This window comes from Elephantulus edwardii, unplaced genomic scaffold (assembly GCF_000299155.1).
Source record: "Elephantulus edwardii isolate Elephantulus edwardi_28Jun2011 unplaced genomic scaffold, EleEdw1.0 scaffold00209, whole genome shotgun sequence".
NCBI classification, from domain to species: domain Eukaryota; kingdom Metazoa; phylum Chordata; class Mammalia; order Macroscelidea; family Macroscelididae; genus Elephantulus; species Elephantulus edwardii.
The window spans coordinates 2,684,967-2,698,754 of NW_006399959.1; the positions used below are offsets into that span (position 1 = coordinate 2,684,967).

At 45.1% G+C, this 13,788-nt stretch overlaps 1 protein-coding gene across 1 annotated transcript in view; it reads right to left on the reverse strand.

Moving 5' to 3' along the window:
* Positions 1 to 1,738: 1,738 nt before the first annotated feature.
* LOC102865208 (ubiquitin carboxyl-terminal hydrolase 7-like) overlaps positions 1,739 to 13,788 on the reverse strand; it is a 73,569-nt gene continuing 61,519 nt past the window's right edge. The window contains exons 20-26 of the mRNA XM_006897478.1: positions 12,533 to 12,633; positions 11,252 to 11,405; positions 7,725 to 7,792; positions 7,232 to 7,337; positions 7,031 to 7,078; positions 3,319 to 3,559; positions 1,739 to 1,746 (exon numbers count right to left, since the gene is read on the reverse strand). Of these exons, the coding sequence (XP_006897540.1) occupies positions 1,739 to 1,746; positions 3,319 to 3,559; positions 7,031 to 7,078; positions 7,232 to 7,337; positions 7,725 to 7,792; positions 11,252 to 11,405; positions 12,533 to 12,633 (726 nt within the window). The remainder of the gene's footprint in view (positions 1,747 to 3,318; positions 3,560 to 7,030; positions 7,079 to 7,231; positions 7,338 to 7,724; positions 7,793 to 11,251; positions 11,406 to 12,532; positions 12,634 to 13,788) is intronic.

Genomic DNA, 13,788 nt, shown 5'->3' on the forward strand with positions numbered 1-13,788 from the left:
AAGCTGTGCTAGCTGCTGACTCATGTAGGGCAGACCAAGCATAGCATATGCCCGCTGCATGGAGGCAGCATCTATGGGGCTGGAGTTATTTGAAGTTGCTTTCTGTTGGCCTGTGCCAACAGAACCAATTGTATTTTGACTTCCACTAGCTGGAGATCCCAGGATGGCTACAACAAACAAGCAGAGAGAAAAACAAAAAGTTAGCACCAAGTGCTCAAACATAATGTGACAATGACTGAGTAGCAAATGCAATTTTACCAAGAGACTCTTTGACAGAAAGCTCCAAAAGAGCTTTTGAGTGGCTAAGAGGAAGATGGCTTCAGTGAAGAGACACCTGTTCTGCTCATCTCTTCTGCTCGCTATCACTGAGGGATGGAGCTAAGGAGAACTCAAGTTCCTGAGCTGAACTGAGGGACCACAAAAATCACACCCATAAAACCAATTCCCTGGCTTGAGTCAGTCCTGACTCATGGGGACTCCCCACTAGATCCCTGAGGCTGTAAGTGTTCACAGGAAGAAATGGTCTAGTTTTTCTACCATTTTCTAGAATATACACCAGATCAGTTTTTGTAACATTCATGCAGTAGTAAGACTGTCAGAGACAAAAGAAAAGCCATGCACACATACAAGTTTCTTTTCCTTTATAAGAATTAACCACCAAAAGATTTCCTAGAAAACGAAAGAAATAGTTTATGATTCTGATGGCAGTCTATGATAAATAAGAAAACACCCTGGAGAGCCATACCCCTAAAATGAAACTGAGAATGAGGTCTTTGTCCATTTTAGAACTAACTCCAAACTGTACAGTGAACATTTTATCACCTAGGAATACTATATAAATGAAATTAGTTCTAGTAAGAGATTTTTAACACTACAATATATTTAAGTAACGTGCTTCTCAGTCTTTCCCTCTGAAGCCACACCTCTCAGAATCTTCCAGTAAGATAAGCAGCACCTTCTCTGTGGGCTGTAGTGGGTCAGCGTGGAGGGATGGAGCAAAGGGATGAGACTGGGTTGTGAAGAGCCACTGGGGATTCTGGTAAGAGGGTGACAGACAGAAAGCACCTTCTATACTGGCCAATGCTGGACACTCAAGAGAAGAGCTTCCTCAGTGAAACCAAGGACAGGGCAGAAAGGGAAGCCACAACCAACCTTAATACCGATTCTGTATCAGCTCTAATGTCTTTGAAGGGCAGACGGCCCTGGCGTTACATGCTAAGGGCTACACAGGTGACTTGGAAAAGACAAAACAATAGGAGGGACGGGGATGTGGTCAGTCTTGAGGCCGAGACTCCCAACCTGAATAAATGGGCAATCACACAAATGAGGCTGGGGACCACAGCCCCAGGCAGGAGGACACCCTTCGCAGCTGTCTCCCTGTGGGATGTGAGGTTGACCAATCTGCTGAGCTCTCTGAGAGCACCTTCAGAGTTCATGTTAGGATAAGGGGTTTCCAATTCCCAAAGAAGTGTCCCTGTATCTCTTCCCCACTTCCAGGTCCCTGATACTCCAGTGACCCAAGAACCAGCTCATGAAAACCAAGGGGACACAACATCTGATACACATCTATCCTCAGGATGGCGCTGGACCAGGAAGTGCTCTCACTGCTGTGCTGACTCAGGGTCCAGCCCACACTCCTCACACCTACGTGTTCGTGAAGGAACAGGATACCCTGCACCTCAGCTCTTGGACTATATCAGGTGGCTTCCCTCTTTTTCATGCTCTATCACTACTGAATTCAAGTGCCTGTCAGAGGAAGGCAGAGAGGTGGCGCACGGCAGAAAGAGAATCCCACATCATTTCCATCCACAGGAACAAGTCTATGCACCTTAGTTTGATCCTGGGCCTTATGTTTCTACCTTGTGGAGGTCCCCTCACTGGCCATGACACCTGGGGTGAGTGAGCTCTGTCCTGCTTCCTACCTGCTCTCTGGACTGTCTTGACAAACAGCTCATTTTCTCACCTCCAGACTTATCTACCCCCAGTGCTCACTTACTTTGTTGGTTTCGCTTGTCACTGGCATTTTTCAAAGGGAGGCAAACAGGACAGTCATGTCGTGCGCAGTTCTTCCAATGAGAGATGATTAGCCGTGAAGATGCACAATGGGCAACTATGACCAGAAAAATGGGATGTTATTTTTCCATCCAAATCTTCACACTTTACACCTAAATCACAATGCCAGAGTCCATAAGAAAATGGTAACAAGTGGAACCATAATGCAGTATAGGCAGTCTTAAACTTACAAACAGGCTGTTTTCCAAAATGTTTGTAAGCTGACTGTGGAGAATGCCAAACAAAAGCTTCCCACAGAGGCAATGTTATGAGTGATGAGTGCTTAAGGTTCAGCTCACAAAACAAAACAAAACAGCACAGCAAAAACAACTGAACCTGAAATATGGAGCAAATGCAGTACAAGAACAATTCATTGTTCTGCAGTGTCACTAAGAAAGATCAAATTTGAGTTATCTTTAAAGATGAAGCCATATAACCCCTGCAGTTGAAGATCTACAGGCAGAGCAGCCAATGGGAAGTTGGGAGGGGGCTGAGGGGCTCCCAGCACTGCTCCTCTACTCTGTCTTCATTTCAGTAACGCTGCGGTTTCATTTCTCAAGGCCTAGCCTTGCCCATCACCTCCTCCATCCTGTCAGGCTACTCTGGAAACTCGTAAATGTCAGAGGATAGGGGGCGATTCCTCAAGGCTCATGAGCATAAAGAACAGGAGAGAAGACAAAGATGAAAGGAAAGCACGTCTTTGGACCAGTATCATCCCTCTGTAAGAGCCGGGGGTGTGGTGGGGTGTCTGCTGGAAGAGGGGGATGAAGGATGCAACAGGAGGCGCTGCCTTTGTGGCTACCGGCCACTGCCACGCGGAGGGGCAGCCGGCAGGACTGCTCTGCTGTCCTCCTGATGAGCCTCAAGACCAAGAGGGAGTGGTCAAGGCAGTCAGAATCTAGCAAACAGCTGTAAGCCAGACACTCTGAGTTTGGAGGGTGCATGCATGGGTGTGTGTTCTCAACGTGGCTCAAGACCTTGATGTCTGCAATGAAGACGGAAAGAAGTGAAAAGGAAGAAGGGACAGGCTCCTCTGGTCTCAGCTCATAAACCACTGTAAAACCCAAATGCCTTTTCCCTCAGCAGATGAGTGCCTGCCAAGTGGGAAAGAGGCAGGTGTGTGGGGACTCAGAAACATGTCCTATAGAACCCAGAAAGGAGGCAGTATACAGGCTCCCATGGTCTTACTGACAAGGGCTGCTTGAGAATGAGACATCTATTCCACCCTAAACCTCTGCCACCAAAACTCCAGCCCACAGCACCCACCTTGACAAGCTTTCCCAGCCTGACACTGGGTCATGTGGTTGAGAACGTTTCTCATGGTCTGACAGTGCGGGAGCGAGCAGGCCTGGACCTCACTGTTGGCTTGCTCCCGTTGCTGGCATCTGTGGGCGTGGAGCAGGAGGACTAGATGCTGCTGGATCAGTTTGCGTTTCTCTACAGTGTCAATGGAGCCCTTCGCAATCTCTTGTGCTGGCACAATTTCCACTGATGTCTCCATCTCAGCCTAGAAGACAAGACACAAGGGGAGATAAGAAAGAAAATATTTCCATTAGCTCACAGAGGTTGGTCTAGGTCCTATTTATTTTATCAATGGTTGAAGCCAACAGGTAAGTCCTTTGTGCCATCATGTAGTCCGAGCTCCTTTTTACCTCTCTAGAAGCACTGGCGTTAGCCTGGTGACATTTCATTTGTGGGGTGTTATGTGCAGGGGAGTGACCACTGTGCCACAGAAGAGACCCTGTCTGATCCTGCACTCTTCCCAACATCTGCTATGCTTGAGCCCACTGCTATAGCCACTGTGTCAGTCTACCTCACTGAGGGTCTTCCTCTCTTTTACTGATCCTCTACTTTCTCACCATGTTATTTTTCAGCAACTGGACCCTTCTGACAACTTGCCCAGAGTAGGTGAGATGAAGACTCACTGTCCTTGGTTCCAAGGAGCAGTCACAGTGCTCCTGCGAGACAGATGTTTGATCTTCTGGCTGACCATGGTATGGTCAGTATTTTTCTACAGCATCACAATCACAAAGGCATCAATTCTTTTAGACCTTGCTTATTCACTGCCTAGCTTTCACATAAACATGAAGCCCCTGAGAACACGTACCATGGCCTGGATTAGGTGCACACAGTGTTGCTCTTCAGCACCTTCAACAGGTCTCTTGTCAGAAGAAATGCACATTCCAGTCCTGATTGCTGCTTCCATGGATACTCACCATGGATTGATGTAATATGGAAATGATGACAATGTTAATCTTTTGAATATGTACCGTAATGCTGCTTACGCCAGGTACATTGTGTTGAACCCTTAGTGAAGGGTGGAGTCTCTGATCTCTTCAGGAAGTGTTGTCTGTCTGCTACACTGTGGCGGTTTACATGCTGCTGTGATGCTGGAAGTTTTGGCACAAGTATTACAAATACTAGGAGAGTCATTAGTGGTGGACAGGTTTCAACAAAGCTCCCAGATTAACTAGGGATGCAGGACCGGCCCTGCACTTCTGAAACAATGGTATATATACCTCAAAAATGCTGTAAGAGCAGGGAACAGTGCTGGAAGGTGATGTCCTATGTGGGTACAATCAGTTAAAGGGTGTATCCCTCCTGCCTGCCACTCAGGGAGCGAACACAGGGCTGGAAGCTGAGGGAAAAGCACCACCCACTGCTAACGCTTTCATGGATGGGGATGTGTTCCATTACACCTGTTTTGTTTTCTTTTTTCAGTGATACTTCCTTGTCATCACTGTTAACCCTCTAAAATCAATTCTATCTTGTGTGTAAACCTTTCCTGACATTTTGGTAGTGGTCTTATTCCATAATCATCCTTTTGTGGTATACTTTTGTCCCTCAGCCTTATTTGTTCAAGATTCATCCATGCTGTGAAGCTTTTCATGAACTCCTGGTCATCTTTTAGGATCACACGCTTTTGAAATGTTTTCATTATTTTCCCTTGGTACTCTTTCTCCTTTGTCCCTCCAGTGTCACACTTACCAAGACCTTGTTTTTGGCTCAAGTAACCAGCGCCTCTGCAGCAATTTCCTCAGTGTAAGCCTGGAGGCCAGAGCAGAATTGTTTCAAGGGGTTTCGAGGCAGTAAATTTATACAGGCGCAGACTGCCTCATCATTCTTGCTGGACTTGAAAAGCTGGCAGTCAGTTTCAGCACAATGCTTTAGTTTTAGCAGCACAATGTTGCATCTAGTGTGTCTCCAGGGCCTTTTTAGCCTGCATCACGGCAGAACCTCCCCACCCTGGAGAACAATCTTGTGCATAGGGAACACTCTTCTGTACCCTCCAGTGGCGGATAACTCCATGCCCACCACCTAGACACAGGGGCAGACTGGAGGATTCTTTACATGGTGTCAGTCATGCCAATATAATCTATACCCTGAGATACTGAAAGAGAAGAGACAACGCACTCAGAGGGGGTCGAGGAGCAAGAAGCGGATATGGATCTGTCTCTAGAGTCAGGATGCTATTGGTAGCTGCCATCAGATCACTCTGAGTGATCCTACGTACAACTGAACAAAACTGCCTGATGCTTCATCATCATCACAAGTTCCAATGTGCCTGAGCCCACTGCTGCAGCCATGGCATCAATTCATCTCAGTGAACACCTTCTTTCTGCTGACCCTCCACCAATGTAGGCAGATATCCTTCTCCAAGAACTGGGCCCTCCAGATGAACATGTCCAAAGTCTCACCATGCCTGTTGAAAAGTTCCTGGCTAAACTTTGTCCAACACAGCAGCATCTGTTCTTTTAGTCAGCCGAGGTTTAGTTACTGATGAGTAAAGGACATGGAACCAATAGCTTGTGAATTCAGCCATGATAAGGACAGGCCCCAGACCAGAGTACAATCCAGGACTGAGGGGGCATCCTGAGGAATGTTGCCTTGAGATTTAATGCCTGTGTTTATAGAACGGCTTACCAGAAGAGGTGCCCACAATTGTGCCTGTGGGTTTTCTGCTCTCAGCACAGTGAGGAGGTATGCTAATGCCTCTGGGTGAAGTCCTAGCGTGAGGCTGGTACAGAGCCACTGTGGCCAGACTCGTACAGGACAGGTCTCTATGGACCGATAGCCATGGGTCCCAGCTCCCAGCTTCCCCAACCCCTGGACTGGACCAGCTGAGCTGAGATAGGCCCAGATGACTCACTCGACTAAATAAAAGTGAGAGAGCTCAGAAATTTCCCACCCAGAACACACACCCTTGAAGAGCAGGTAGGGGCTTAGTAGAACAGATAGGAAAGAAAGGAAAAGCGTGGCTGGTCATGGTTTTCTCTCAGGAGCTGGCACAAGTCCGAGGTCCAGACCCACAGGTGCAGTAAGCCCAAGGGGGCCTGCCTGTAGGTGGCATGATGGTGCTCTGGGCGACCAGCACAGCCTCAAGTGTGGTGTAATCTCCTGACTGGGGCTGTTACCCTTTGATGCTAGAACAAAACTCATCCCCATGGCTCAACTTTCAACCATACCACAGACAGGCTTACAGAGTAACACCAGGAAGGCACTCTCTTCTTAGAATAACCAACCAATAATGTCATACGGGCAGCATTCCCCCAGGAAGAAAGCTCAGCAGGCAGGAAGGAGTAGGCTAGAAGGATGAATGGAAAGGAGAATCACAGGAAGGCAGTGGGAAAGTGTGGTTACAATACTGGAGCTGTGGTTAATGTAGTAAAACAAAATGTGTCCAACGGTTTTATGTAAAACTGACTTCCTTTGTAAACTTTTACTCTAATCACCATTTTTAAAAAAGTGAAAATAATCTCCCAGTTAATTGGAAGTGGTTACTAGGAGAGCTGGATGGCTCAATCTTGTTCTTAACCCCTTAAGCTGAGGAAGGTGACAGAAGTCAGGCCACTCCCATATGCAAGCTGTCCAACTTCAGAGTGTTTCTCAGAGTGCCTTCCTTCCAAGGTCTGGGGTGAGACAAAACCAAGCAGCCAGCTCCACAAATAATGAAAATGCAAGCTACTGAGAGACTCACCTCATCCTGGAATTGGCTGTTTTCAAGGTCTGTGATTTTTGTTTTCAGCTATTGAGAGAAGAGAGTCATTCAGAAGCATTCCCATACACCACAGCCTGTGTCTGTGCAGGCCCCGGTCTACACCACCCCGGGTCTGTGCTGCCCCGGGTTTGTGCCACCCTGTGTTTGTGCATCCGGCAGTGCCCACGCTTGGACGCATACCTGCTGATAGTAAAGTTTCTTAGGTTGTTTAGGCTTGAAGAGCTGCAGATCTCGTAAAGTGCCTTCAAAATCATGTCTAAGAGGATTACCTGGGCCATCTCTACAACTACACAAAAAAACAGCACATAAATAACCTGCTCATTTGCCTATGGCAGATACCTATAAGCGCATAAGTGGGCAAGCATCGAAGCACACCGCTGCCACATCTAAGCACACCACTGCCTGCAACAACTGCAGGCACTTGCGTCACCAGTGTGCTCCCAAAGAACTGCAGGGGGACTTGTGCGGCAGGGTGAAGGACAAAGCAGTAGGAAGCCTGGGTTTAGATGGGATCATGAAGCAGAGTGGTCAGGATGCTGAAGGGCAGATCTCTGCCTGGAGCTCAGCAGGAATGGCATGGCAGGTAATGTGGCAGCCACAGAGCATAGTGCCAAGAGGGTCCTGTGAAGCCCCCAAAGCACCACAAAGACCAGCGTCTGTGGACATGGCTTACCCTTGGGACTTGAAGAACTGGAGCTGCATGGGGTCTGTGTCAAGTCTCTCAGCAACAGCCTGGGCCACCTGAGAGGTGAGAAGCGCACAGAAGGGAAGATTCACTTAAGAACTCAAATCTGCTGCTAAGCGTAACTTCTTACCAGTTACTTTCAGGGTATTTTGGTGGGGTGAATTACTTTGGTGGAGATGGCCCTTCTGTCCATAGTCTTGGTCTACCCACATGTTCAAGCATTTTATCTCACATGCTGTGGGCATGTTATCAAGAGGAGCCAGTTTCTAGAGAACAACAACATGCTTGTAAAAGTGTAAAGGATCAGTAAAAAGGAAGAAGGCCCTGACTGAGTAACTGCAGCAAAGGGCCCAGGACAGTGGACACGGCTAGGGGGGTGCTGGGCTTTAGTCTGTTGTACTTGGAGGGCTGTAAGTCAGGATTCACTCAAGGACAGCTAACAACAGTCAGGCTGTTATGTACTGTCAAGGTGTAACCGACCCACAGATGACCCTCTTCCAGGTCTTTGGAGACTACTCATCTTCCTCCCACAGAGCTGTTGGAGATTCAAACAGCATGACTTTGAGTAGTAGGCAGTGCAACTCCTTACCACTAGGCCATTAGAGCTCCCTAAAAACAATCATAGTCTTTATGATTTTCATACAATGACTAGGTAGAGCTATCCAAATATGTCTGTTGTGGCCCACAAAGATTAATGAACAGCTTGATAAGAATGCAAATAAGGTACACAGAATCCCTATTGAGATGGGACTATGCTGCGACCAGTATGGTGTATGGAACTATACTATAAACTCTATAGTTTATAGAACTATGCTATAAACTCTGCCACCAGAACTTTTTTTTAAAGCTTTTTAGACAGCTCATTGGAATTAGAGGGAGCTCTGGGGCTTCTTCCTGTTAACTTTCTGTTGTTACTATGTTGACTAAGGCTCACAGCGACCCTATGAACAGTTCTGAACCCTGTCCTTAGGAGTAATGGTTTCAAAAACTATTACATAGGTGGAGAGCATTATGCTGAGTTAACTAACTCAAGTCACATAAGGACAAATACTGCTTAAGGCCACTATTGTAAAACTAGAAGAATAACTAGAAGAATAACTAGTAAAATGTGTATGAAGGCCCAAGGTGGGGAAGAAGTAGGAGCAGAGGGGTGAGAATGTGCAGAAGGGAAATCAGGGGGTCGCACAGGTGGTTTCCAACCTGAGTGGGTAAAGGAAAAAGATCCTGCGGGGACTTGAAAAGATGGGGTAACGGTGGGCATAGTTCAATGTGATTAATTTTATAAAATACAATGCATGAGAATGACTATATGAAACAAAATGTGAATGAAAAAAAGCGTGAAATACAGTGTATTCAAATTGTACATAAAAACTAATTTATTTATTTATTTATTTTTTTTAAAAAAAGTCACCTGGAACCTTTGATAGCATTTGCTACCCTGGCTAGGCCAAGCTTCCAGTATTGAGTGATGGTCTTCCGTGTCACAATGTGTTGCAACTACCTCCATCTGGAGATATGTGTTAAATCCTAGCCTATGTTTAGCGTCTCACTTGTGACTAACAGAGGATTAGGATGGGATCTTATCCCTGTTACCACTCTTCATCACCATAGTAAACTGACGATTTTCTGAGTCAATATCTTTTGTTTAGCAAGCAATTAAAGGTGAGGAAATTAAGCAGGGGGGGCTCATGACCACTGAAAAAGAAAAGCTGACTTAACAGTGGTGGCAGCATAACCAGGAGACCAGCAAGAGACAGGGCAGTGGGCTTCTGGGCCCACTGAATGAGAAAGGTAAGAGCCATTGAGGGGTGATGGGACTGAGAAGCTGAGAGCCCGAGGGGTGATGAGGCCCAAGAGCCATGAGGAGTGACGAGGCCAAGAGCCACGAGGGGTAATGAGGAGTGACAAGGCTGAGAGGCATGAGGAGTGACAGGGCTGAGAGCCACAAGAGGTGAGGGGGTAAGAGCCACAAAGGATGATGGGGCTGTGAGGGAGACAGCAGGAGAGGTGAGCCTGCAGAGCCCAGCTGCACAGTCCAACTGTCTTAACTAAAACACTGTACCAAGTCATTCCTTGAGTCTCTTCTTATACTGAACTGTCATCTGTTACACTTCCCTAATAAACCTCATAATGATGAGGAGTACAGTTTGTGAATTCTGGGTGGCCACTTGAAGAATCACCAAACCCATAACAACAACATTTTCTAAATTCAGGTGAGACAGACTCAACATTATATTTTGAGTCTCATGAACTTTTTTCTTCAGCTTCAATTTGAATCTGCAAATGAGTAAATGATTGTCTGTTCCTTAGTCAGCCCTTGGTCTTGTTTGCACTGCTGATATTGAGTTTCTTATCCAATGTCTTTTTCTGTAGATGTTGTCAATCTGAATTCTGTGAGTTCATCAAGTGAGCTCTATGTGCATAGTTAATGTTCATGTTCATGAAAAAAATACGTGAAATTAATAAATCTATGTAAAAGATTGAAAAAAAAAAAAAAAGAATCACCAAACCCATCACAGAAGTAGAGGGTGTTGTGCAAGGAACGTTGGTGTCAGAAGCAGTAAAAAGTTTGGCAAGAGGTGGGCCTCTCCCTCAGAGCAATCAATCTCGGGCTTCTGGCCTTGAATCTCCCACTCCCAGTGAAGTCAGTGGTGGCATCCAGAGGACTATCCCCTAATTCTGTTTCCAGTTATTGAGGAAATGTGAAACAAATAGGCAATTACAATTCACAACAAAAATACCCTGAACTCTCGGTAGATCACTGTGCAAGAACATACCTGGCAAAGGTCACTCTGAAAGGGGTCTTCACTTAAATGTGACGGTGATGATTTTTTAAATTCTTTTTGAGTGTATACCGTCAAATTGGATCTGACTGGTACAGGAGGAGATTGCCCCTCCTTCTCCGGCAGAGCATCTAGTGGTTTCAAACGGCATACCTCTGGGATTGCAATACAGCTTTTTGCCACTAGGCCACCAGAGCTCCCCGGTGATGATTTTTTTAAATGCCGGTTTGTAAGTACATACTTGGTACTGAAGCAGGGTTGCAAACTAAATCAACTGCCACTGTATCAATTCTGACTCAAAGCAACCCACCATTAAGTCTTCAAGGAGGCAAATCTAACAGAAGGAACAGTACATCCTTCTAAGAAGCAACTAGTGAATCTGAATCAAAGACCCTGAGGCTGGCTCTGTCAACAGAGTTCCTTAACCAAGGAGCTAAAACCAGCACTGCTCTAACATGAATCCTGCATGGGTTACAGAGGAGTGTGTGGCAGAAACTCCAGAGGGCTAATGGGGGCCAGGAAAACCTGATCTTGTTCTCATGGCAACATTCACCCACTGGTTCATTCACTTCCACCAGTGAGAAACAGCCCCAAACAACAGAGATAGGATCAACTCTTTTTGAAGCAAACATCTTGAGAGTGACTTCAGCCACCATTCTCAAAAAGCAATCAGGTTTTCTATACTAGAAAGCAGTGAGGACTCTAATGACCGGGAATGCCATTTCTCAATACCTGAACATAATTCATCCGATCAGATAAAGTGATGACAAATCCAGGGTCATTTGAGATGGTTTTATCACAGAAAGTGACATCCATGCAGTGGTAGAGGTCTTGGAAATACTCCTTGGCGGTGGGTAAGCCATTGTGATCGTTGTCAGGGTCATCCCTAGGGACAAGAAAAGGTGGCAGGCAGAGTGGAAACTACACAGGTCCCCACATCCCAGCAGATCCCTCCAGCATGAGGTCAAGAGCCTGTCCCAGGTGCCTTTTAAGCAGGGCCTTCCTGGACAATATGAACTGTGTGCTGTGAGCCACCACCACTGAGCTTGTGCCCATGACAGTCTCAACCACACAGCACAAACTGTGTGATCCTCACTACTGCTGCAGACAAGGTGAGGATACAAGGACACTGCTGGCAAACTGCAGCTCCTATGCTAAGCAGGGCCGGTAGTCACTGAACCTAAAGTACCTGCCACCGTACTTACAGGAAAAAACCTGCCAATACCTGACTTCAGAGCCGTCTCCAAAAAGCCGAGTGCAACATACAGATACTCAGTACCTAAGACTGTCCTCCTGTTAGTATTACGTGTCTAAACAATGGCCATTGAGTTGATTATGACTCCTAGAGACAGAATAGAACTGGCCCAGGAAGTGGCCGAGGTACGAATTTTCTATGGAAGCTGACTGCCTCCTCTTCCTACCACAGAATCGATGGTGGATTTGAACCCTGCACTTTGGGTCAATACTCTGTCTTACATGCACAGAGATTTTAAATAAGTGTTCTGAGGCGGCACGGTCTAAGGAATCGCATATTCTAGCACTTTAGTTGCTGCAGTGAACACAGGTATAATATGTATTTTTTTTTTCTTCCTTTTAGTAATATGTGTCTGTCTGGTTTTCTTTTATTACTTATAGACAGAAAAGTCTTTAAAAAAAAGAAACCCTCTGAGTAAGGAAGACTGGGTCCACTTCAGGAGTAGAGAGGTGAGAATGCCTCAAGTGTAACATGTATCTTAAAGGAAGTAAAGCAATTTTGCTATTCTACAGAGACTTTCGCCATTCCACTAACAGTAACTACAAGCATGCCAAGTATATTTAGAAAACAAGATAAGAACATTGAAGGATAAGAGTGTTCCCTAACAGTAACTCCAAAACTCAGGGAATGCTCACTTGTATTGCTTTTCTCAGACACTAAACAAAGTTAGATGCCGGGTAGACACGCGATCAAGTTTCTGGATTTAGAGACCTGTGAGAAAAAAAGTCACGCAGCACAATACTTCAAAAAATACCTACTTCTGAAACACCAGAATATCACCATCCATCAATTCATCAAGGGCTTTGTCAAGTGATACATCATAGTCTTGAATTCTCTCTGTCAAGTTTGGTTTAATTTCCTGTTTAGAAAACATCAGTAGTGGTTAAAACAGAAAACTGTGTTCCTCAAGATCACCTGAGGTCCCAATAAAAAATTCTCAGCTAAGCAAACATAAGGACATCTGATTGAAAATCAAAGGGTGAGGAAAAAAGATAGAAAGTAAACAGCAATCAAAAAAACCCCACCAAAAACACAAACCTGGAGTGGAATTATTAATTTCTGATAAAACATCCTTGAAGATAATAACCAGCAGGGGAGACAAGGAAGGACATCACATAATGAGCAAAGTGTAAATTAAACAAGAAGACATAACAATAATTAATAGCTACACAAACACAAGATACATTCATCAAATGTCAACATATTTGTAAAGAGAAGCTGAAAACTCTACAATAATAGCAGAAGACTGAACTATACCATGTTCAATGAAAGACAAAACTACTAGAAAAACTCAGCAAAGATGCCTAACAGCTAAACAATGTAATTCATCAACTTGGTCATACAGACATATATAGAACACTCTACCTAAAAAAACTCTATGAACTTGGAGAAACAATGTAAGTTTTACAAGTGTCCAGGTCTTTGGTTCATAGGGTAGCTATGAGTCGTCTACCAACTTGACAGCACTTAACAACAACAACAGAGAGAGAGCTCTGTTGGCCTAGTGCACAGAAAGTTATGCTACCAAGCCAAAAGTGGGTTTTTAATCTGCGGCCCTCAGGCCTGGTTTGAATTGTTTTTGGTCAAACATTCTTCTAAGTGGTATAGCTCTGGTCTGTCCATTTGCTGTACAGAGGTAACTGCTGTTGCTGTGATGCTAAACACTGTGACACTGATGTGTCAAATGAAATAATGGTTACCCATAGTGGACAGTGTTTGGTTAAACCCCAATTAAAACAAGCTTGGAAGCAGGAGTGGCATCCACTTCTGAAATAGTTCACCTCTGGAAACTATGAACTTGGAGAAATGATGAAAGTTATACAAGTGTTCAGTCTTTCGTTCATAGGGTCACTATGAGCTGTGTACGACTCACGGCACTTAAAACCAACAACAATAACAATATATGGGAATGACTGTGTGGAACACAATGTAAATGAAGCAGAGCGTAAAACACAACATAAATATCCTTTTAAAAAATTTTATTATTATTATTATTTTTTTTAAATTTAGGTTG